Raw genomic sequence first — 25,040 nt, 5'->3', positions numbered from 1 at the left:
CCTACAGACACTGGATCCTATCCAGTTCGGCTTTGTTAATGGCAGATCCTGCCTCTTAAACCTGGTTGATTTCTTTGAAACAGTCACCAAGGCCATTGACGAGGGGAAGGTGGTCCACACAGCCTACCTGGACCTCGCAAAAGCCTTCGATACAGTACCCCACTCGGGCATTATAGATAAGCTCACCAGCTTAAATATAAACCCCTATGTCACTAGATGGGTTGCAAACTGGCTCAAGGACAGAACCCACATGGTTAGAATTGCTGGAGCCATGTCAGACTCCAAACCAGTTGCAAGTGGCATCCCACAAGGCTCAGTCCTGGGACCTCTCTTGTTCGGTATATATTTCTCGGAGGTACAGGTCAACACGGAAGGACTGTGGCTGACCAAGTTTGCAGATGACTGCAAACTGGGCGCCATAATTGACTCTCCAGCCGACATAAGCATCCTCCAAAAGGGCCTCATAGAAACAGACAACTGGTGCCAGATCCATGGCCTCAAGCTAAACACCAAAAGGTGTATAGTCATCCCCTTTGGCAAAAACAAAGTGCCCACAAATTACCACATAGGTGGTAATCCATTAAGTACAGAAGAAGTAATTAGGGACCTGGGGACCCAAGTTGATAGCAATCTCTCGTTTGACAACCACGTGGCCAAAGTGGTTAGAAAAACATTTTATATAGCCCACCTAATCATGGAGGGATTCACATCTAGATCAGGGGAGGTCATCGTGCCTCTTTACTCATCCCTCATCAGGCCCATAATTGAGTACAATGCCCCTTTTGGGATGTACATTACCAGACACCTGCAGCAACTGGAAAGATCCCAAAACTACCTCACCAAGAGGATCAAAGGGCTCAAACAGATGCCATATGCTGCCCGGTTAAAGAAACTCCAGCTCTACTCAGTGGCATACCACCTGCTCAGAGGCGATCTGTGCCTGACGTATAAAGCCATGTCCAACCCGGAATTAATGGACATGCTGCATCTCAGAAAATCCAAATCCCATCGAGCTATGCGCTCGAGAGACGTGAACCTCAGCACTGAAATAAATAGGATATGCTGGGGGGACAGATTCATAATCCAGAGGCTCCCTTCACTCTGGAATAAAATCCCAGTCCAGGTTAGGCAGAGTGACTCTCTTCAAGAGGAATCTTGATGAGTGGATGGGAGATCGTAGATTTACCCCGGGTATCACTTCTGTGTCACTGTTAGACAGAGGCACAGTATACTAACCTCAAAAAAGGGCATAGGAAAATTAATCTAAAATGGGTGGCGAAAGCCAAACATATTCTGGCTAGGCTTATAAATGCCCTAGGGCAGATAGCCTAGTATGAACCTATGAACCTATTAAGCTTGGTGAATGGAAGGCAACTATCAAAGTACATGATTTGATATATCTACTAGTGATGTTGTTGTTGTGTCTTTCGGCTTTTCCCGGTTAGAGGTCACCACAGCAGAACTCCGGTCCGCTAATGATTGGCAGTAGATTTTTACATGCCGAGTTGCCGGCCCTGATGCACAACCTTCAATGAAGGTACGCCCATTCACGCATGTCCCCACACAGAAGACGCTCTAGCTGAGAATCGAACAGGACAATGTCTTACTGTGAGGCGACAATGCTACTGCAGCACCACCACCGCAGTCACGATGTAACTACTAATGATAGCAGCTAAAAAAAAAACCTGTCACAAGGAATGAAAAACAAAAGAAAAACCCTGTCTAGGAGAAATAACAGTGATAATGCACCAAGTAAAGGAAATTGGACTATGTAGAAGGAGGATCAAGAATGTTAGGAAAAGGATCCAAAATAAATGGACCATTTGGTCCCTGACACAAATTTTATAAATAAACACTAGATTGAACAGAAGCTGTTCCCCATTAGCTTACTGCTGCAACAGCCTAAGCTAGACGGCTGTGTATCCTGCCAAGATTCAGACCAGCCACCAATACTTGTAGAAAACTGTAACAAAGCAATGAATACGTTTAGAGTGAGGACCAACAGCCAATATTAAGGCTAAAAATTACTTCATTGAGCCCTGGTTTAGAATTTGCATTTAATCTCAGCTACCAGAGGACCTCATTATATTCCATTTGAGTGTCAAAGTCACCACCCCTACCATGGTCCATTACTTTGTCCACTACAATAAAAAAGAAACAATCCTATTTTAAAATTAAGATCTTATCAAATATAACTATTTTTATGTTTTAAAATGATTCAGACATATTTATATGCATTTTGGATTTTTAATTGTTCACAATGTTGTGTATGTTGATATATTTGTATATTTTACATAAAGAAAAAAAAAATCAAATGGACCCAAACGATCAGGTAGAAGCACAAAAACTCAAACAAAAAATCCACCAAAAGCTTGTAAAACCAAAGACACCAGTTGGATTAGCGGTAAAACTTTATTCTTCGCTTCGTCAAATGACTTCCTCAGAGCAACTAAAACTCAGCATTTACACACTTTTATACCATCATCAGTAATCAAGCAATTAATTCACATAATTGTTTAATCAAAACTAATCATATCTTAAAGTGACTTTTCCTTAAAAAACATATCCACCTTTAAAAACATAATAAAAACTATATATAAATCTTTAATTTACTTTAAGCATTTTATTCCTTAAAAAACATTTAATATTTATAATGTCATTCAAACCCAGAGGTTTGTCTGCATTTAATTTAATTTGCCATTTGGCTTCCTTCTGTTCCATTAATCCTTTATAGTCACACCTCTCTTATCCCTGGGTACCTGCTCAAGAATAGAAAACAAAAACTTTTTACTATTCTTACATTCCAAAGAATGCTTATGTAAAGCATTTTTGCAGCCTTAGTCTGGATGGAATATAAATACTCCTTAATATGTTTACTCAAACTTCTAGTGGACATCCCAAGATGAAAACTATCACAGTGGGAACATACACTAATATAGATAATCCCCTCTGTTTTACAGGTAAAAACACTTGGAAAAGCTGTTGTTTTTTCCAAATGCTTTAAACTAATAAATGGACTCTCTAGTATACATCTACAAGCTGAACAAATCCCACACTTGTACATATCCTTGTTTTTATTAGATAAATTTTGATGAAATAATTTTATACGAGTCGAGTTGTAAATACGTCTTTAAATTGCTGTTCTTATAAGTAAACTTTGGGACATTTCCCCCAATTCTAGTAAGATCAGAATTATCTTGAATTAGATTCCAATTCCTTTGAATTATAGATGAAATGTTAGAACTGTCCACTGTCATATCGAACCAATATACTGTCCTACAGTCATCCGATATTTTAGGCCCTTTTTACTTTTTTTTTCTTTCTCTTTATCATAATCTAACCCATATTTTAAAATTGGTTTAAAATCCAAACCTCTTCTCCTGCATACCTTATCTGCTACAATTTTTAAGTTTTCATCATGATAACCCCTTTCTACAAATAAAGACAAAATAAATTATATTTCTCTGTCAAAAGCATTGCCACTGGTTGTCATCTTTGAGGCTGTAATAAACTGGCCTTTAGGGATGTTATTCTTGATAAACTTAGAATGGTTGCTACTGTTATTTACAAAAGTGTTCTTTCAAAATATCTCACTATTAAACTCCTGTTTCACTCTATCCCAAGCAATCGTAATAGCTAGAAAATTAACAACTTCACCATGACTTCTTAAAGTAAACTTTAAAAACTCCAACTTCATGTTTAACACTTCAAGAAATTCCTTAACTTTATGCTTATCCCCTTCTACCACAAAAATAAGTCATCAACAAATCTCACATAAAAAATATCATACTGAGTCAACACTGCATATTCCCACCACTCCAATACCATATTGACAAAGGCTGGGGCTCCAGGTGATCCCATTGCTACTCCTTAATTTGTCTATATATTTTGTGATTAAATAAAAAAAAAAATATTTTTTAACATAATATCTAATAAAGCACAACATAAATAAACTTGGTCATGAGTGAAATTTACAAATTTAACTAAATAATTTGTAACATAGTTAATACATTTTTCTTGGGGAATACTAGAAAACAGTGAGCAAATAGCAGTAAAATATAACAATTATCACTTCTAAATTCATAATCCAGACTGAACATTTTAAATTTCGCCAAGAAATTCCAAGAGTCCTTAATGTATGACTTCATGCTCTGGACCACTGGGTTAAGTATATAATCAATAAACAGTGAGATACCTTCACTTATGTAGTTTGGAGCAGAAACAATTGGGCCAAAAGGTAGATGGTGGTGGTCCTTGGGTATTTTAGTAATACCAAACAGAGTACCTAATAATGGCTTTTCAACTAACATAGACATGTATTCATCAAGGATCAGCTTGGAGCCCTTTCTTATTTGCAATGGTGATGGACAGGTTGACAGATGAGATCAGACAGGAGGCCCTATGGACTATGATGTTTGCAGATGATATTGTGATCTGTAATGAGAGTATGGACCAGGTTGAGGAGACCCTGGAGAGGTGGAGATATGCTCTAGAGAGGAGAGGAATGAAAGTCAGCAGGACTAAGACAGAATATGTGTGTGTAAATGAGAGGGGAGGATAGAGGAATGGTGAGGATGCAGGGAGTTGAGTTGGCAAAGGTGGATGAGTTTAAGTACTTGAGATCAACAGTTCAGAGTGATGGTGAGTGTGGAAGAGAGGTGAAGAAGAGAGTACAGGCAGGGTGGAATGGGTGGCAAAAGGTGTCAGGATTGATTTGTGACAGATGGGTACCAGTAAGAGTGAAAGGGAAGGTCAGCAAGAGGGTAGTGAGACCAGCTATGTTATATGGGTTGGAGACGGTGGCATTGACAAAAAGGTAGGAGTCAGAGATGGAAGTGGCAGAGTTAAAGATGTTAAGATTTGCACTGGGTGTGACAAGGATGGACAGGATTAGGAATAAGTATATCAGAGGGTCAGCTCAGGTTGGACGGTTTGGAGACAAAGTCAGAGAGTCAAGATTGCTTTGGTTTGAACATGTGCTGTGGAGGGATGATAGGTATATTGGGAAAAGGATGCTAAAGATGGAGCTGCCAGGTAAGAGGAAAAGAGGAAGGCCTAAGATAAGGTTTATGAATGTGGTGAGAGAGGACATGCATGCGGTTGGTGTGACAGAGCAATATGCAGAGGACAGGAAGAAATGGAAACAGATGATCCGCTGTGGCGACCCCTAACAGGAACAGCCGAAAGAGAAGAAGATAAACATGTATTCATCATAGGTTATAGATTTTTCCATTAATAACTCATGCAAATAAAATAAATCTTTTTATAACTTTCTTGTAGTATGAAACAATCCACACATTCATATTCATCAGAATTACCTAACATTTCTTCTGTAGCCTTAATATAATCTGTTTGGAACATTCCCACCAACTCTCCACCTTTATCAGCTTTCATGAACCTACAATCAGATAGTTCACATAGTTCTTGCAATGCTTTAAGCTGTGAATTAGTTAAATTAAAACATTTCCTAACACATTTTTTATTTATCAATTCTCTCAAATCTTTTTCACATATTTTTCAAAAACCTTTATTGTGTTATTAAGGCAAGTTGTAAAAACACTGAGTCTACTAAAAGCCCTTTCACCAACATTTAAACCATGAAAAATATACTTTAAGTTTAACTTAGGGCAGAACAGTTTCAATTCTAGTAAAGTACTACACAAGTCCATCCTTCTGGTAGGCACAAAATTCAGCCTCATGTTTAAAACATGAAGTTGTTCATTGGAAAACATTTATTTGTTAAATTATAAACATTACCAGGTGAAGTAATTAATTTTCCATGTTTGAACTGGCCTTCCATCTGTTTCTCAACTGAAACTTGCACTGGTAACTGCTTTCTTCTTCCTTCTGCATACCTGACTCTTTTGCTCGTGCTCCTAAACTGTACCCCTTAGCCAAAACATGAGATTGTGAATACAACGGCAGCTCATCAAAGTCATTCATTCCTTTTGTTCCTAAAGCAACTTTTTTCGAAGAACCATCGTCAAGAATGCCAGGTTGGATATTTCCATTCCTTACAGTAGTCCTTTGGTCAATATCATCATACTCGTCTCCCCAGGTAGTCTGTTGATTATTTAAAGTGGAACCACCATAACTGCTATAAACTGTCTTTTAAACGTTTTATTCCCGAAATGTAAATATGATGCATTAGTCTTATAAACCTCAGTGTCCCTGGAAAGCTTTTTAGCCTTCCTGTTAGTTAAAACCTTTTCAAAAGTTTCAACTTGTTGCAGCATATAATCAAATTTGGTGCTGGAATCTGGTATTTGAACCAGCAAGCCTTGTAACATGCAGTCAACCTTAAGAATTTCACTTCGGACTTCCTCAATATTTTTCTTATTACGGTCTATTAATAACTGAAGGAATTTTAACGCAGCTTGGTTAAAAAATTGGTTAAAGTCCCAAAAAAAGTTATTAGTTTTAGCAACACCATTATAGGTTCATAGGCTCATAGGTTGATACTAGGCTATCTGCCCTAGGGCATTTACAAGCCTAGCCAGAGTGTGTTTGGCTTTCGCCACCCTTCTTAGATTAGTTGACTGTGCCTCTGTATAGTAGGTCATAGAAGATAGCCCATTTAAGGTTAGTTTACCATGCCTCTGTCTAGCAGTGACACAGAAGAGATCCCAGGGGTAAATATATGATCTCCCGTCCAAACGTCAAGATTCTTCTTGAAGAGGGTCATTGAGGGGCTCTGTCTGACATGAATTGGGATTTTGTTCCAGAGTGAGGGGAGCCTCTGGGATATGAATCTGTCCCTCCAGCATGTTCTATTTATTTCTGTGCTGAGGTTTAAGTCACTGGAGCGTGTAGTTCTGATGGATTTGGATTTCTTGAGGACATTTAAAAAAATCTTAACCCTTTTGGAGCAATATTCAGCTGGATATATTTCTCAAAATACTTTGTTTCAAGCACCAGTGCCCGATATTTCCTGACTAACCTTTCCAAGTTACTCAAAATTAATTTAACCTCATGCCTACAGTTGTCTTTATATTTAACATGAGTTTCATTAAACTGGTCACAGTTATAGTCCAATACAGCTTGAATATTCTTAAACAAAGCATTTTTGTTCTTAGTGTCCCTATTCTTTTCAAGTTCCCTCTCAACAGCTGTAACATCCAAATCTTCCTGTGAACTTAAAGAACATACCTTATGTCCCACCCCAGATTGAAGCATTTTTAAAAAACTGTTACGAGTTCCTTGCATTTCACTGGTATTATATATTAAATCCAAAATTAAATTATTTCCTTGACCAGAAGGTGTGGAATGGATAGTTAAATCAAGCAATGGGTCTTCACTAGAACAAGCCATCCAAAAGTTCAAGAAGTAAACCAGAAAAATCGATTGGACCCAAATGATCAGGTAGATGTACAAAAAGTCAAACAAAAAATCCATCAAAAGCATGTAAAACCAAAAACAGCAGTTGGATTAGCGGTAAAACTTTATTCTTTGCTTTCATCAAATGACTTCCTCAGACCAACTAAAACTCAGCATTAACATACTTTTATACCATCATCAGTAATTAAACAATTAATTCACATAATTGTTTAATCAAAACTAATCATATCTTAAAGTGACTTTTCTTCAAAAACCATATCCACCTTTAAAAACATAATAAAAACTATATAAAAAATCTTTAATTTACTTTACTTTATGCCTTTTTTTCCTTAAAAAACATTTCATATGTATAACTTTGTTCAAACCCGGAGGTTTGTCTGCATTTAATTTCATTTGCCATTTGGCTTCCTTCTGTTCCATTAACCCTTTATAGTCACATCTCTCTTATTCCTGGGTACCTGCTCAAGAATACAAAACAAAAGCTTTTTACTATTCTTACATTCCAAAGAATGCTTATACAAAGCATTTTTACTGTCCTTAGTCTTGATGGAATATATATGCTCCTTAATACATTTACTGAAACTTCTAATGGACATCCCAACATAAAAAGCTATCACAGTGGGAACATAAACTAATATAGATAATCCCCTTTGTTTAAAAGTAAAAGTGTGTTACTGTTGAGTTTTAGTTGTTCTGAGGAAGTCATTTGTCAAAAGGGAAGAATAAACTTTTACTGCTAATCCAACTGGTGTCTTTGGTTTTACAAGCTTTTGGTGGATTTTTTGTTTGAGTTTTTGTACTTCTACTGATCGTTTGGGTCCATTTGATTTTCTGGTTTACTTCTTGGACTTTTCGATGCCTTGTTCTAGTGAAGACCCAGTGCTTGATTTAACTATCCATTCCACACCTTCTGGTCAAGGAAATAATTTAATTTTGGATTTAATACCTAATACAACTGAAATGCAAGGAACTCAAAAGTTTGTTAAAAACACTCCAGTTTGGGGCAGGACATAAGGTATGTTCTTTAAGTTCAGAGGAATGTTTAGATGTTACAGTTGTTGAAAGGGAACTTGAAAAGAATAAGGACACGAAGAACAAAAATGCTTTGTTTAAGGATATTCAAGCTGTATTGGACTATAGCTGTAATCAGTTTAATGAAACTCATCTTAAATATAAAGACAATAAGGTGAACGACTGTAGGCATAAGTTTAAATTAGTTTTGAGTAACCTGGAAAGGTTACTCCAGAAATATTGGGCACTGGTGCTTGAAACAAAGTATTTTGAGAAATGTTTCCATCTGAATCTTGTTCTGAAAGGGCTAAGATTTTTTTTACATGCCCTAATGGTGTTGCTAAAACTGATGACTTTTTTGGGACTTTGACCGATTTTTTTAACCAGGCTGGGTTAAAATTCTTTCAGTTATTAATCAACCGTAACAAGAAAAATATTGAGGAAGTTCAAAGTGAAATCCTTAAGGTTGACTGTACATTACAAGACTTGCTGGTTCAAATACCAGATTCCAGCACCGAATTTGATTATATGCTGCAACAAGTTGAAACTTTTGAAAAGGTTTTAACTAAAAGGAAGGCTAATAAAATTTCCAGAGGTTTATAAAAATAATGCAACATATTTACATTTCGGGAATAAATGTTTAAAAGACAGTTTATAGCAGTCGATGGTGGTTTCACTTTAAGAGATCAACAGAGTACCTGCGGAGGCGAGCAGAATGATGTTGACCCAAGGACTACTGCTAGGAATAGAAATAGCCAACATGGCATTCTAGATGATGGTTCTTCTAAAAAAAAGTTGTTTAGGAACAAAAGGAATGAATTACTTTGATGAGTTGCTGTTGTATTCACCATCTCATGTTTCAGCTAAGGGGTACCCTTTAGAAGCATGACCAAAAGAGTTGGGTATGCAGAAGGGGGTGGAAAACCAGTGCAAGTTTCAGTTGGGAAACAGACAGAAGGCCAGTTCAAACATGGAAAATTAATTACTTCAGCTGGTAACATTTATAATTTAACACATAAATGTTTTTCCAATGAACAACTTCATGTTTTGAATATGGGGTTACATTTTGTGCCCACCAGAAGGATGGACTTGTGTAGTACTTTACTAGAATTGAAACTGTTCTGCCGTAAGTTAAACTTAAAGTATATTATTCATGGTTTAAATATTGGTGAAAGGACTTTTGGTAGACCCAGTGTTTTTACACCTTGCCTTAATAACATAATAAAGGTTTCCCAAAACTGGTGTGAAAAAGATTTGAGAGAATTGATAAATAAAAAATGTGTTAGGAAATGCTTTAATTTAACTGATTCACAGAGTAAAGCATTGCAAGAACTACGTGAACTGTCTGATTGTAGGTTCATGAAAGCTGATAAAGGTGGGGGGGTTGGTGTTAATGTTCCAAACAGATTATATTAAGGCTATAGAAGAAATGTTAGGAAATTCTGATGAATATGAACATGTGGATTGCTTGATACTACAAGAAAGTTATAAAATGATTTATTTTTATTTGTATGATTTATTAATGGAAAAATCTATAACCTACAGTGAATACATTTATGTTAGCTGAAAAGCCATTATTAGGTACTCTGTTTGGTATTCCTAAAATACACAAGGATCATCACCATCCAACTTTTGGCCTAATTGTTTCTGCTCCAAACTACGTAACTGAAGGTATCTCACTGTTTATTGATTATATACTTAACCCAGTGATCCAGAGTATGAAGTCATACATTAAGAACTCTTGGGATTTCTTGGATAAATTTAGAGTGTTCAATAAGTGAGAATTGTTAGATTTTTTACTGTTGATATTTGCTTACTGTTTACTAGTATTCCCCAAGAAGAAGGTATTCAGTATGTTAGAAATTATTTAGTTAAATTTGTAAATTTCACTCATGACCAAGTTAAGTTATGTTGTGCTTTATTAGCTATTATGTTAAAAATTTATTTTTTTATCTAATCACAAAATATATAGACAAATTAAGGGAATAGAAATGGGGTCACCTGCAGCCCCAGCCTTTGCCAAAATGGTATTGGGTTGGTGGGAATATGCTGTGTTGACTCCGTTCGCATCTAAGTATGATTTTATTTTTTATGTTAGATTTGTTGATTATTTATTTTTTGTGGTAGATGGGGATCAACATAAAGTTATGAAAATTCTTGAAGTGTTAAATATGAAGTTGGAGTTTTTAAAGTTTACCTTAGGAAGGCATGGTAAAGTTGTTAATTTTCTAGACATTACGATTGCTTGGGATAGCATGAAACAGGAGTTTATTAGTGAGATATTTCAAAAGAACACTTTTGTAAATAATTATTTACATTATAGTAGCAACCATCCTAAGTTTATCAAGAATAACATCCCTAAAGGCCAATTTATTAGAGCCTCAAAGATGACAACCAGTGGCAATGTTTTTTGAGAAAGAAATAGAATTTATGTCATCTTTATTTGTAGAAAGGGGTTATCGTGATGAAAACTTAAAAACTGTAGCAGATGAGGTAAGCAGGAGAAGAAGTTTGGGTTTTAAACCCATTTTAAAATATGGGTTAGGTTATGATAAAGAAAAAGAAAAGAAAAAAGAAAAAAGGATCTAAAATATTGAATGACTGTAGTACAATATATCGTTTAGGTATGACAGTGGACAGTTCTAATATTTCATCTATAATTCAAAGGAACTGAAATGTAATTCAAGGTAATTCTGATCTTACTAGAATTGTGGGAAATGTCCCAAAGCTTACTTTTAAGAACAGCTACAATTTGAAGAGGTATTTACAACATGACTCTTATAAAATTATTTCACCAAATTTATCTAATAAAAACAAGGACATGTACAAGTGTAAGGTTTGTTTAGCTTGTAGCTACATACTAGAAGGTGCATTTATTAGTTTAAAGCATTTAGAAAAAACAATAGCTGGTCCAGGTGTGTTTTCACCTGTAAAACAGAGGGGATTATCTATATTAGTGTATATTCCCACTGTCATAGTTTTTATGTTGGGATGTCCATTAGACATTTGAGTAAACGTATTAAGGAGCATGTATATTCCATCAAGACTAAGGCAGTGAAAATGCTTTATATAAGCATTCTTTGGAATGTAAGAATAGCAAAAAGTTTTTGTTTTCTATTCTTGAGCAAGCACCTAGGGATAGGAGAGGTGGTGACTATAAAGGGTTAATCGAACAGAAGGAAGTCAAATGGCAAATTAAATTAAATGCAGACAAACCTCTGGGTTTGAATGAAGTTATAAATATTAAATGTTTTTTTAAAGGAATAAAAGGCTTAAAGTAAATTAAAGATTTTTATATAGTTTTTATTATGTTTTTAAAGGTGGGTATGGTTTTTGAAGAAAAGTCACTTTAAGATATGATTAGTTTTGATTAAACAAGCATGTGAATTAATTGTTTGATTACTGATGATGGTATAAAAGTGTGTTAATGCTGAGTTTTAGTTGTTCTGAGGAAGTCATTTGATGAAAGGGAAGAATAAAGTTTTACTGCTAATCCAACTGGTGTCTTTGGTTTTACAAGCTTTTGGTGGATTTTTTGTTTGTATATTTTACATAGTTTAGAATTTTCTACTAAGTGCTTCTTATTGGTGGATACTGTGATGTCATTGTTTTGAAGGGATATTTAAGTGTGATGGGACTTGATGTTTTTATCTCTGATGAAGCCTTGCATTGTCTTTGCGAAAGCGCTTATTCGTTTTTAGCCTTAATATCAGCTGTTGATCCTCATTTTAGCTTTATTTGGGCCAGCCACCCAGCTTTCAAAGCTTTAGGGCAGATTCCACACACCTTAGCCACTTTACAGCTCAAGGAGAGCAGTATAACGTCAGAGGCTAGGACACCAAAACATGAAATGGTCCTTGCCATCAAAATGTGCTCTTAACTGTGGGCTTTAGGTAGGTTGGCTAGTGTGTCACCAAGGCTGGGCAGATAAGTACCTTTTTGGGGAATACCTTCCACTTCATCATTCTGTCAAATATTTTGAGTAGCGGCTAGAACTAGTGTTTATAGTGGTTATCACTAAAAGTTTTACGTTAAATCTTATATTTTTTTCTGGCCATTGTTCACTGTGGGAAATGCCTTTCAAATGTTTATTTTTTTTGAGAAAAAGTTTTACTTTTTAGTCAAAACTTGTGGAAATGAGCAAGCGTTTGGGGATGTCATTAAAAGGTTTTACCTCAAAACTTATTTTTCAGTCAGCTTATTTCTCTGACTCTTCTAAATTCTACTATCCACTTTTCAGCAGAGAAATGTTCCTGAGTCCCTCTATGGATTCCCTTATTATTTATAATGTTTTTTGAGTTGAGGAAAAGTGTTATTTTGTTTGCCACAAAGTATGGTTTGGGGACAGGAGCTTGTGTGTTTGGTGGTTATCATTAAAGAACTTTACCTCAGAACTTAACTTTTGTGTCAGGAGGTACTAGCTGCTTATCAGATACCTTTTGTGACAAGGACATGGAGCTGGTTCCCAATAACTTGATTGCTCCCTCCCTGAACCTGAACCTCCCTGAACTGCAAGAACAGAAAAGTTATCCAGGTGGCTTCCATTCTGGCTTTGGCTTCCATTTCTCCTCAGCTACTGATAGATGACTCTGCTGTGGCCATCTGTTGTTCTTTAGACTGTTCTTCCTGTTTTACCAGCCTTAGAGGATACTTTCTTTGCAGTCAACAATTTGCCTGATAGACATCTGTTCCCAGAAAGTCTGATGAATTATATAATGGGCCGTAGTCCCACCATTTCCTTTTTCTTCCTGATCTCTGCAGATCCTGCAGCTGTTTCTTTGTCAAAATCAGCTTCTGCCAAACTCCTTATGGCAGCTATTCATATTCCTTCTGATGAGCTGGGAAAAGCTTTTGATGGGTTTGTGAAGGAAGTTTATACTTCTTCCATGTTATCCTTCAGAGTAGTGAATTGTCAGGCTCACATAGCTAACTTTCTGAGGGCATCCTTTGACACTATGAGAAAGTTAATTACTGACCTCCCTTCCTAAGATACTAAGGCATATCTGAATTCATCAGTATCCTCTGTGTCTTAGGTAATCATACAGTCTCTAAAATGTGCTTATGGTACTGCTGATTTCACTGGGTCACAGATGAAGATTTGCCTGGCTACATTTTTGAGAATTTGTCAGCGACATCAAAGTTGAGATCCTGAATGCACCCCAGAGTAAAGAGGTGTTATTTGTCCCTTCATCTGCAGTGGTCCTTAAAAGGTTTGATGAAAGACGATGGTTAATTCAGGGGGTTCCTCTGATTATTTAACCCAGTTTGTCAAAATGTAGTAGAAACTTTTCTTCCATTTCAGGTTCTTTTTTTTAGGAAACAGAATAAGCATTCTCATCAAGGCACAGGCAAAGACAATTTCAAAAAGAAATGTCAAGGAAGTTCAAAGAAGAAAGGTGCACCCTCCTAAAATAAAGGACAATCTAAGAAAGGAGAGTGACTTCCAAGGTGGCTGCACATTGATTAACAGCATAGTTCTAGCTCACCCAGTGTGAAAATAGAAACTTAGCACAAGCACAGAAAGCCAGGTGACCTGGATTTCTGGGAAAATTTCAGTAACTGACTAGTAAGTGCATTGGCTGGATGACAGGAAAAAAGAAATACAGAGGATCTGAAGGAAAATCAGCTACAATATGTGATGAAAAACCCTGACTAGCAGGAGTACTGCAGCTGTTCAGCAAAAAACAGGGCAAGCTCCAGACCTGACTTTCAGAAATCTAGAGGAAAGTATAAGACAACTTCACACAGATCTGACAAAAATAAATGAAACTCTGATGGAGTACATCAACTCAAACAAAAGGCTGGGAAAAATGGAAGAAGCTTTAAACAGATATTCAGATAAGGTGATATAACTGCAAAAGTCAGAGGTCGAAATGAAGAAAAGGCTGGCTGAATATGAGACTGCACAAGAAGAGATATTAAAAAAAAATAATAGAATTAGAGGACAGAGCACTTAGGGAAAACCTGAGATTTTCTACTGTACCTGAGAAGCTGGAAGGAACAGACTGTATTAATTTTATGAAAGCACAAATAAGCAACTGAACTGGTATTCCACAGCAGGAATTGTTAATTGAAAGGGTACATTGTGTGCATGCTCCAAACCTGACTATGAAAAACTTCTATAGTAAAGATGCAATCTTACCAGGAAAAGGAGTTGATTCTGACAAAACTGTGACAGAAGGACAAAGTACTAAAAATGAGAGACAGCCGAGTGTTTGTGGAGAATGACTACTCGTAAACCAGAAGAGGAGTACATTTCATCCATTATTCAGGGAATGTCAAAAAGCAGGTGTGAGATTCAAACTACTTTAGTCAGCTATCTTCATAATATTTTTTCCCTGGAAGAAAAAAACATTTTTTGATGAAGTACATGCTAAGGAAGAAATACAAAGTTTGTCCAACAAAAAGTGAGCTGTGAAACAAGAGATTCTGCTTCTTTTTCTTCAGGTAATAATGAACACAGAGGGACTGTGCCATTGAAACCTTTTCCAGTGTCTCAATGGAAAATGCTTGAGACAGGGAAAAAAGGACAAGAGTTGACTAGAAGAGTCTAGATTACTTTGGAAATAAAGCAGAGGCAGGGTTTGGGAGATGGAGATGAAAAGGAATAGAACAAGAAAATCTGTAAATATTAGACTTGCTTGGACTTTGTTAAACTTGTAGGGGACTCTAAATCATATGCCCTACTTCATGCCATTAATGTTCGTAAAAATACTCAGGACAGAGGAAGAGGAGGGAGAAAGTTGACTGTGAGTAAAGCATTTTTAATAGTACTATTTTGATAGTGCATGATTATCTTTGCATATTATAAAGTAATTTTTTTCAGTTATTTTTAAGTGTAATGGGGATACTAATGAAAACAGGTGCACCTGTTTTTTTTCTCCCATTTCTCTTTCCTCTTGTTCAGTTTTAAGAAATATAGACACTGCAGTGTAAAGAAAATCTGGTTAAAAGAGCATAACAAAAGAAAAAATATTGTGCTTTTTTTCATTCGTGCATAGGGAATGACTGGCTTGAGGGTATTAGCTTAATCTAGTAACAAGTTTAAGAACAAAACAGTAAATGGAAATGAATATTGAATATTATATGGCTTTTTTCCTAGTAGATAGAGGTATTCTTGGAAGTTTTATGCCTGGTTTTCATGTCGCTAGCAGACAACCTGATAAAGAGAAATGGCTTGGAGAAAATGTTTTCTGAAAGCATTTAAGTGTTTTCCCAGCTGTGAGAGCTATAAAGATAAGACAAACCCAGACAGCACTTAATAGAATCAAAGGCTGCACCATGCGTCTTAGCATGGATAACCTTTCTATTAGGTTATCTCAAGTATGCTTGCGTGTGTGTGTGTGTGTGTGTGTCTCTCAGTTTGGAACTTTTGCTCCTCTTAGAAGGGTAAAACTTCAGTATTTGATGATGTACATAGTATTGTGTATTATTATTAAGTTATTAGGTTTTAGGGGTTATTGGGGTGTGTTTCTATTTTTAGTTGAGGGTATTGCAATAAAACAAAAAGTTCTGTAAGATGTGACATTGGCTCAAATGGAGAGGACAAGAAACAACTGTAGAAAAGATTAACCTGCCAAACAGTACATGCATGTAACACAAAAGCTGGAATTAGACATTTAACAAAAAGCTGTTATACATAAAAGAATATGATGCTTTCTGTAATGTCTTTAAACATTTATGGTCTCACAGATAAATACAAAAAAGAGAGGGTAGTGAACTATATTAAAAATGTAAGCACAAATAGCTATGCTACCGGCAACATACTTGGAAAGAACTGAGCATGTGAATTTGATAAATAAAGGTTTTCAGGATGGCTACTCATCAGAATACCTGGGGCAAAGGAAGGGAGGGAGGAGTACTTATATTAATTGCAAAAAGAACTCCAGTAGTGATAGAAGTGGATAAAATAGACAATAATTGTAGATTTGCAGTACTAAGGAACTACTAGCAAGGGAGGAGGAATACACTGGCATGTATTTATATTCCACTGAAAACTGCTATAATGGAGCTTAAACAAATTCTGGGAGAAATAATCAGCTTTCAGCAAGGAATATTACTTATTGGTGGGGACTGGAATTTGATTTGCAGCAGTGAAGATGGATCTGGAGGACCCAGAAGGGTAGCAAAGGTGGGTAGATTTTTAAAGAAATTTATGGAAATATTTGGCATGGAAGATGTGAGTCCAGTACTAGGAGTTTGGAGTGAATTTACATGTTATTCTCCAGGATACAAAAACTAGCACAGGCTGGACAGAATTTACATTTCACAGGAGCATGTGTATTTAATTGAAGGTCTTGATATGCACCCAGTAACTATTTCATGTCATGCACCAACAATAAGTAAAATAAAACACAGGGTAGTGAAAAGAAAATGAGATACTGGCACTTTCCCACCAATCTTTTAAAGAGAGAAGAATTTAAGGAATGAGTAGTGGAAATTATTTAGGAGCTATTAGAGAAGATAGAAATTGCTTAAGAAAATATAGCTAGGGAGTGGGATAAAATTAAAGTGGGGTTTAAAATAAGGTGGAAATAAAAGAAAGGGAGATATGGTTTAGAAGTAACAAGAATTATCTAAAGGGACTAACAAATGTTAAAGTGTTACAATATAGGGGGAATCTCACAGAACAAGAAGAGGAGCAACTGAAGAATGCTAAACAGAAAATAAGGGATTACCTTGATAATATGCATCTGACTCTAGAGCACAAAAGCTTTTAGCACAATGACTTAGGCAACAGAAAGTAGAAAGGGCTGTCACCAAACTTAGGGAGCCTATAACAAGGAAGATAACAAGGGATTCCGTAGAGGTATTAGAAATATTTTGGAAATTCTATGAAAGTCGGTATAAAGCAGAGAAACATGAAAATTAAGAAAAGGTACAAATGGAAATGTTTATGGAAGTATTAAATATGCCAAGGTAGAGGTAGAGGAAGCTCAATTACTAACCAGTTGGGATAGGAGGAGATGAAATAAAAATGGTGATGTATACGCAATCTACAGGAGAGTCCCCAGGAATATATGGTATTCCTGGAGAGTCCCCAGGAATATATGGTATTCCTGTGGAAGTCTGGAAGCTAGGAAGGAAAAAAACTGATAAAGATCTGGAAGGTTTTAACAGTATTTTAAGAGGAGGAGAACTACCAGCATCCTGGAAGAAAGTGGTGGTAGCTGTAATACCGAAAGAGAGTAATGATCCATCAGATCCAGCTTCATACAGGCCCATTTCAATACTAAACCATGGTTATAAAGTGTTTATTTCTATAATGGCTAAAAGAATGGAAAAAGTAATGCCAAAATTGATAGATATAGATCAGTGTGGTTTTGTGGAAGGGAGGCAAATATTTGACAGCACTAACAGAAAAGTGAAGAAAATACCACTGTTGTTGGTAGGTCTTGATGCAAAGAAAGCATTTGAAAGAGTAAGATGGGACTTTATGAGCAAAGCAATGGAAGAAAGTGCATTCATTGATAAAATTTATAAGGTTGATTAGGAGGATATATGAGGGATCGGAAACGAAAATTGTAGTGGGTGAGGTCCTCTCTGATAATTTCTGCTTGAGCAGAGGAACCAGGTAGAGGTGTCCTCTTCCCCGTTGTTATTTGAATTATATTTACAACCATTGGCAAAGAAAATAAGGGACTCAGAAATTCAAGGATGTAATCGGTATGGTAGTCAAGAAAAGCTGGCTCTATGGCTGTATTTGCAAATACTATTATTTTATACCTGACAAAACAAGAAAGGGACATTACAGTGTTGTGGAACATTTTAAGACGGTTTCATATCTTTTTGGGCTGAAAAATTAATGAAGGTAAAACAAAGGCAATAGCGGTAAATTATGTACCCACACATGTATTGGTTCAGCAGTATGCATATTAATAGGAACTTGATGAAGTATTTAGGAGTATGGAGTAAAAATGATTCTGGCGTGGCAGCTAAGAATATGTGGGAAGAGACTAAACAAAAGATAATACAAAAAACCGAAAAAAATGGAAGCTCTGTTATATGGATATTGATAGTAAGATACAAGCAGGTAAAATGTTTTTAGCCCCGTTAGCCTTATACCAAGGTCAGGCATATTTTTATCAACTAGAGGAGAAGTTGTGGATAGCAGTTAATAAAGAGCTGAAGGATTTTATCTGGGAGAGGAAGACAGCAAGAGACAAGTGGGATAAGCTTATTCTCCCAATCAAACCAGGCAGACTGGGATTACCCAATTTGAAGGGGAACTTCAGAGCAACAAAGTTAAGACTCCTGTACATAGCACAAATAGAAAAGTATAATTCAAAGTGGAATGAGATGATGAAACGGGGGGAAGCTCAAGAAACAAGGAGAGACCGGGATTTTGGATGCAAACTTTAAGGAGAATAACAATAATCATACAGAATATTATACTCATAAAGTAGCAGAAAGTATTCTAAGAACTAAGCAACATGGGAATGGAGAAAGGAGATTCTTCCAATAGGGAAGACTGCAATTAGGGATACAGACAATAGGCAAGAGAGGGTGGAATTGGAGAAAACTGGCAAAGGAATCAAGGTATTGGAACCAAATAGCTAGAAAGCGAAAGGTAAAAGAATGGGAAGACACGAAGAACTTATCTGGACTACAGGTTAGAGATTGCCTTCACTATTAAGGATTGATATCAGAGTCTAGGCAAACAGAAGGAAATAGGGGAGTCCTAAATGAAAGACTAGCACTAGTACAGTTTTTAGCAGAATCTAGGCCAGAAGTTGACATTAAGAAAAGAATAATTAGTAGAGCATATAAAATATTGCATGATAACTATAAAAATCAATCAGAGGAGGTTATAAAGGATTGGGAAGAGAGAGTGGATAAACAATTCACTAAGAAACAATGGGGGTATATGTATGTCTCCCAAATGTGCAACAAAGTCTAGAAGATTTAGAATTTTGCTTGGAAATGTTTACATAGGTATCTTTATACCCCAAGTCGACTACAAAGAAAATTTCTTCATGTAGACAGCAAATGTTGGAGGTGTGATGGGTAAGAAAGAGATAACTGGGAACATGTTTTCCGGGAGTGTAATGAGTTGGCAGACTTTAAAGATTCCCTGCAGACTACTCTGTCAGAGATACTGGGTGAGCAAATTGATGCAACTAAGGATATTTTTTTTGAGCTATGATACAGAATCAGAATTGCCTAGACATAGTAAGGCTTTGCTGAGTCTAATTATGGTGGCTGCCAAAAAAGCAATTACTAGAAAATGGAAATCAAAGTATAAAAGATATAAAGCAACTGAAATTTGCATTTTTAGAAAAGGGTAGGAATAAATTACATAGGACATAAGGGGAATTGTGGGATAAATACATGCAAAGGAGGAACAAGGTTTAAAAGAAGGGAGGATTTAAATGAGCTATGTAGCATTTGACAGATGATGACTAGATATATTATACGTGATGTGTAATGTTTGCAGTTACAGTTGTGTCAGCATGGATTTTAATGTGTGTTTGCAACTGAAATTGTGTTGGTATGGTTTACTTTCATTTATATACATGTAAGATTGCCAATGTCATATGTGATAATTTAATACAGATGTTTCTTGTTTAAAAAAAAATCTAAGAAATCAGAATGACTATATACCTCTTTATTTGGTTCCCTCTCCCTAACCTGGTAGTCCTGTAAAGCTCTCACAAAACCTAGGTCTTCATTTTCCTGTTTGCTGCCAGATAACTTCAGACACTTGCATTCTGGGCATCATTCAAAGTGGCTACAATTGGTAGTGGGATTCTCTTCCTCTCTTTCAATGGATTCCTGTGAAGCCATCCAGTCAAACTTCCCTGTTTCTTCCTTTCCTAGATCAGGTCCTGTCTCAGAGGTTTATAGAAACTGTTCCCCCAGATTAAAGAAGGAAAGGATTTTTTTCAAGATTCTTTCTGGTGCCAGTGAAAGAAGAAACCTGGAGATCTGTTCTAGGCTTTTCTTATCTAAACCTTCCCATCAAAATCCCAAGGTTCAAATTGCTCTTTGCACATTGTCTATTACCTCTCATTCCACCAATCACTTTTCTAGTAACTCTGAATTTAAAATGTGCCTATCATCACATTCCAGTTCTCAAATATTTCACATACTTTTCACATTTTTCTGTATGTGGTTTACATTTTCAATTGTTTTACTTTGCAATTTGTTTTGTAAAAAGCTCCAGGAATGTTTACAAATTGCCTGGCTTCTGTAGTAGCCTATTGCAGGTTGCATGGTGTTCACATTTATCTATATTTAGTTAACTGTCTTATGTTGGAGAGTCTTTCACAAGTTGTGAAGATATTTTGGCTTGGATAAAAAAAAAATCAGCCTGAATTTTCAGGTGAACATAGAAAAAAAAAACTTCTCTCATTCCCTCTCATTCATTAGTGTTTCTGGAATGTCTCCTTGGCACATTCCTAATAATGGATTTTCTTTCTCAGGACAAGGCGGAATGTTACAAGGAGCAATTACTGATATTTTCTAATTAGACTCTGGCATCTGTCAGAGAATATCTCAGAATTCTAGGCTTCATGATTCTTTTGGTCAGGCCTCACATGAGAAAAATTCAGTGGTTCATCAAATCTGTTTTGACCCAGCACTAACAACTCCAGTGTTGTGGCTTGTGAAAAAGGAGTTATCTAGGAGGTAAATCCTCATGCTGTGGTTTGTCAAAAGGAAGATCCTGTGGTAGTGAGTTAGTCGTCCATCTTCTCAGATCTTCCTTTTTCCATTTCATTTGTAACCAGAGATGTATCAGACTTTGCTTTGAGAGCCATGAAGAGGGCCTTGGGAACTTGCAAGGCACATTAAAATAAATATATTTCAAATAACCAATGGCTGTACTAAATACTGTCAAATATCATATATCTAAACCATCTTTGGAGTGCAAGCCCTCTGCTAGTAATCACACGCAACACCACAGTGATGTGGTACATAGACAAACAGGGGGAACCAGGTCCCATTCCCTTTGCAGAATAGCTGTGGTAGCTTAGGAACTAGCAACTCAGCACAGTCTGTCCTTGCAGGCTACCTACATTCTGTCAGAGCAAAGCATTGTTGCAGACAAGCTAAGCAGAACCCGGACATACCTTCATAAAAAGGGTCTTTCTGGAAGTGATTCATCTGTGGGAATATCCTCAAGCTGATCTGTTTATCTCCACCCATGATAGTCAGTTAAACATGCCTTTTTATCCCAAGGAAAGTAATTTTTCTGTATGTATTTCCATCCTTTCAGCTGATGATAAGGGTTTTTCTAAAGATTTAGAAAGATGATTAGCCCACGTAGCAGTAGTTCTCTCATATTTTGAAAATGGTCAGTGGCAATTACCATAAGCTTCCTTACAGAATGAACTTGTGCACACAAGGCAATGATTGTTTTATACACCCTGCCTTCACCTTCTTCAGCTGACTGCCTAGATGATACAATATCAGTGTCTTTAAGACACCTTTTTCTGAGAATGTGCAAGTATTAAAGGAGACAAACTGGCTACTAGAAACTATAGAAGGGTAAATGGGAAAAATGTTCTAGATAGTTCAAAGACAACAGCCAAGATCCTATTAATGTTCATTCCCCTTCATTTCTACAGCATTTACATGAGTTATTATCCTCTGGCCTTTCTTACTCTTCTGTCAAGATTGACCTCTTTACCTTCTCTGCTTGTCTGCTCTTATACATCCCCCTTTCTACCCTACCTCAAGTGAAACAGTTTCTGAAAGAGACTTTAGACATCTGTCTAACTAGACAGCAGGCAACTCCTTTCTGGGATCTTAATTTTGTACCTGGCCAGACTTACGTTGTTTTCTTTTAAAACTGCTCATGAGGCTGATTTGAAGTTCTTGTTTTGAAAAACAGTGTTATTCTTCCTTCTGACTTCTGCAAGAAGAGTATGTTGAGTTACAGACTCTTATGGTGAGTCATCCTTGTCTCATTTTTCACATGGATAGGGTAACCTTGAGAACAAATCATTCCTTTATGCCTAAGGTGGTTTCAGAGTGTATACTGAGCCAGGCAGTTCATCTCCATGTTTTATTTCCCAAACCTAAAAATGAGGGAGAAAGAATTGTGTGCAATCTCTGGATGTCCACATTAAACTCAGATACTACACTGACAAGACATCTGACAAGACAAAAATCTACAGGGCTTCTTATCAATTGTTCATTTGCTATGAAGGTAAGACTCAGTTTCCAAATGGTTGTCTCATGCTATTGCTTTTTCTTATTCTCACCATAACAAGACACTTCTAGGCAAATTCAGGGCCCACACTGCTAAACCTCTGACTACTTCTGTGGCTTTATAGAAAGGGGTGGACTCTTGAAATATACTACACTCAGCAATTTAGTCATCTGTATGCAACTCTGTCAAGCACTAGAAACTAGATTCCTTTTCTAGGTCTAAAGCAAAGCAAGCTTTGCTAAGGCTATTCTCCAGGGGGCTCCTGGACTCTGATCCCTCTTCTTCCCTTTCTTTATAAGCTCTGGTAACTGTCTCCAGTAGCTTAAGCTACTGCAACAGCAGTCTCATGATGAACTTAGTCTAGCTATGTAGGAAAACCTACCATGAAGATAAATGTTCAAATAAATAACTGTTGCAACTGACACACCCTCCCTTGATCTCCCTCATTGTTACTGTTTTATGTCAGGGAGTGGGATTTTTATTATTTCTTTTCAAATATAGCAGTGGTATTGTCACTCTGTTCTGAGGTAAGAAAACTCTGAATTTTGGTGACGTAGCCACTGACTTTATACTGCCCTGCTTGAGCTGTACAGTGGCTAGGATGTATGGAAGATACCCTAAAGCCTTGGTAGCTGGCAGCTAATCTGATCATTGGCAGGATACATCTCCATTATGGCTTAGGCTATTGCAACAGTGATCTATCTGAACATCTACTACTGTGGCAAATTTACTTACAGAACTGTGCTGTAACAAGAATATTAGGAAGGCGATGATAGGCAATCTGGAAGAAATAACACTCAAGCATCTTTTAGAAGAAATCACATAAAAAGTAACTGGTTCACGTGTAAATAATTTAGTGGTAAATAATTGTGTTATTGCTTGATAAACTTGTATCTTTTTAAAGGAAAAGACTGACATATTAATATTGATTGTTAGCTGTTACTGCTTAAAGTTGGTTTAGAAGAAGAGAAGTGATGGGTTGAAGTACACCAGATATGCTGTTGTTTGCCATTATTGAATATTACAAGGGTCTATTAAACACAACAGAAAAAAATGAAGTAGAATGCCACTTAATGGTAGTTTCAACAGAGGTAGCTTAAGTTTATCCTGTCAACTTTACATTTTATGATGCTGGTTCTGCACTTCATGGATCCCAACTCTGCAAGTTGTACTTATGCTGTCAGTAATAAGTTATATAAAAACACAACCATGTCTGCTGTGTTTTCAGCACCTTAATATACTGTCATTCTGTTATTTTCAGGCTTACAGCATTTGTTCTGAAATCATTTGCCCAAGCTAAACCTTATATCTTTGTTGATGACACTCATATAAATAATGCAGCCGGATGGCTCAGACGTTTACAGCTCCAAAATGGATGCTTTCGAAGTGTAGGACATCTCTTTCATAGTTCAATGAAGGTAAATAATACAAGAAATAATATGCAAAGAAGAAAATAGACTAAAAAGTTTTAAAAGGCGCATCCAATATTTGTATAGCAGATATTTTTACTGCACCTAGTACAATAGATCATTCATGAGATTAAGAGGAAGTGTCATGCATGTGTGTCTCTCTGTCAGTTGTGATGTCACTAAAATTCTGTTTTGTTACTCCAGCTACAAAGTACTTAAGGATGCTTCTCCGCCTTCTCTAGTAGGAAGAAGTGCTGATCATTTCCAAATGACACAGTTTGTCTGAAACAGGGCATTATGGATGTAGGTGTTTTAAGCATCAGTTCCTGTCTTAACCTTTGTAAAATACTGAATTACTGTTGTATTATTTAAGCCAAAACCTTTTTAAAGAGATATATCATGTTCTCAAAACAAAGAAAAAAAATAATAAAATGGAAAGAAATGATGAAAATTGGAATTGTCTTATATGGCGTTATCTGTAATTTCTGGGGCTAGAAGTGTTGCTCTGCAACAAGAGTACTGAATTAGGGTCTGTCAGAAAAGTACATCTGAGATAATCATTGTCAGTGTAACACGGACACCAGCAGTGATCTTCAGGTCTAATCAGTTCGAGTTTTATTTATCGAATATCTTTATAGACCCAAAGTGCTGAACAGTATTTAAAAGCTGTAAAATACAACAAATATACAATTAAATTAGTAAAGTAAAATTAATTTCCAGTTATTAAATGGTTGTCTAAAGAGTAATGTCGTGATGAGTTTGAAGGCATTATAGTCAGAAGATTCCTTTCTCATTTGTGGAAGGATGGTCAGCATTGCTCAAATGGTCAGCATGGTCAAAATAGCTAAATTCATCCTTCAGTCATCTCTAACAGTTGGTGAACGAAAAGTCACAAAGTATATAGTCAAGTGATACTGTCTCAGCAGTCCTTTGGACATCTGGGTCCATGACCTGGCAGTCATTGCAAAGTGAGCAAAACAGAATATGAAAATCATAGGGGATCTCAGTACTTAACTTCAACCATGTTCTGCACTATGTAAGATAACTATTGGTTAATTACGAGATGAGTTACAGTTCAAGGAAATGAGAAATTGAATGCCCATTACAAGATCTCTGTCAGATAC

At 36.4% G+C, this 25,040-nt stretch overlaps 1 protein-coding gene across 1 annotated transcript in view; it reads left to right on the top strand.

Moving 5' to 3' along the window:
- The window catches only part of LOC122808678 (alpha-2-macroglobulin-like), a 2,073,303-nt gene that overhangs the window by 1,106,107 nt on the left and 942,156 nt on the right, over positions 1-25,040 (top strand). Inside the window, exon 10 of the mRNA XM_044079658.1 lies at positions 23,769-23,925. Coding sequence (XP_043935593.1) covers positions 23,769-23,925 — 157 coding nt within the window. The remainder of the gene's footprint in view (positions 1-23,768; positions 23,926-25,040) is intronic.

This window comes from Protopterus annectens, chromosome 8.part0 (genome assembly GCF_019279795.1).
Source record: "Protopterus annectens isolate FY-2018-M chromosome 8.part0, PAN1.0, whole genome shotgun sequence".
NCBI classification, from domain to species: domain Eukaryota; kingdom Metazoa; phylum Chordata; order Ceratodontiformes; family Protopteridae; genus Protopterus; species Protopterus annectens.
This window is presented reverse-complemented; position numbering and strand designations above follow the sequence as displayed.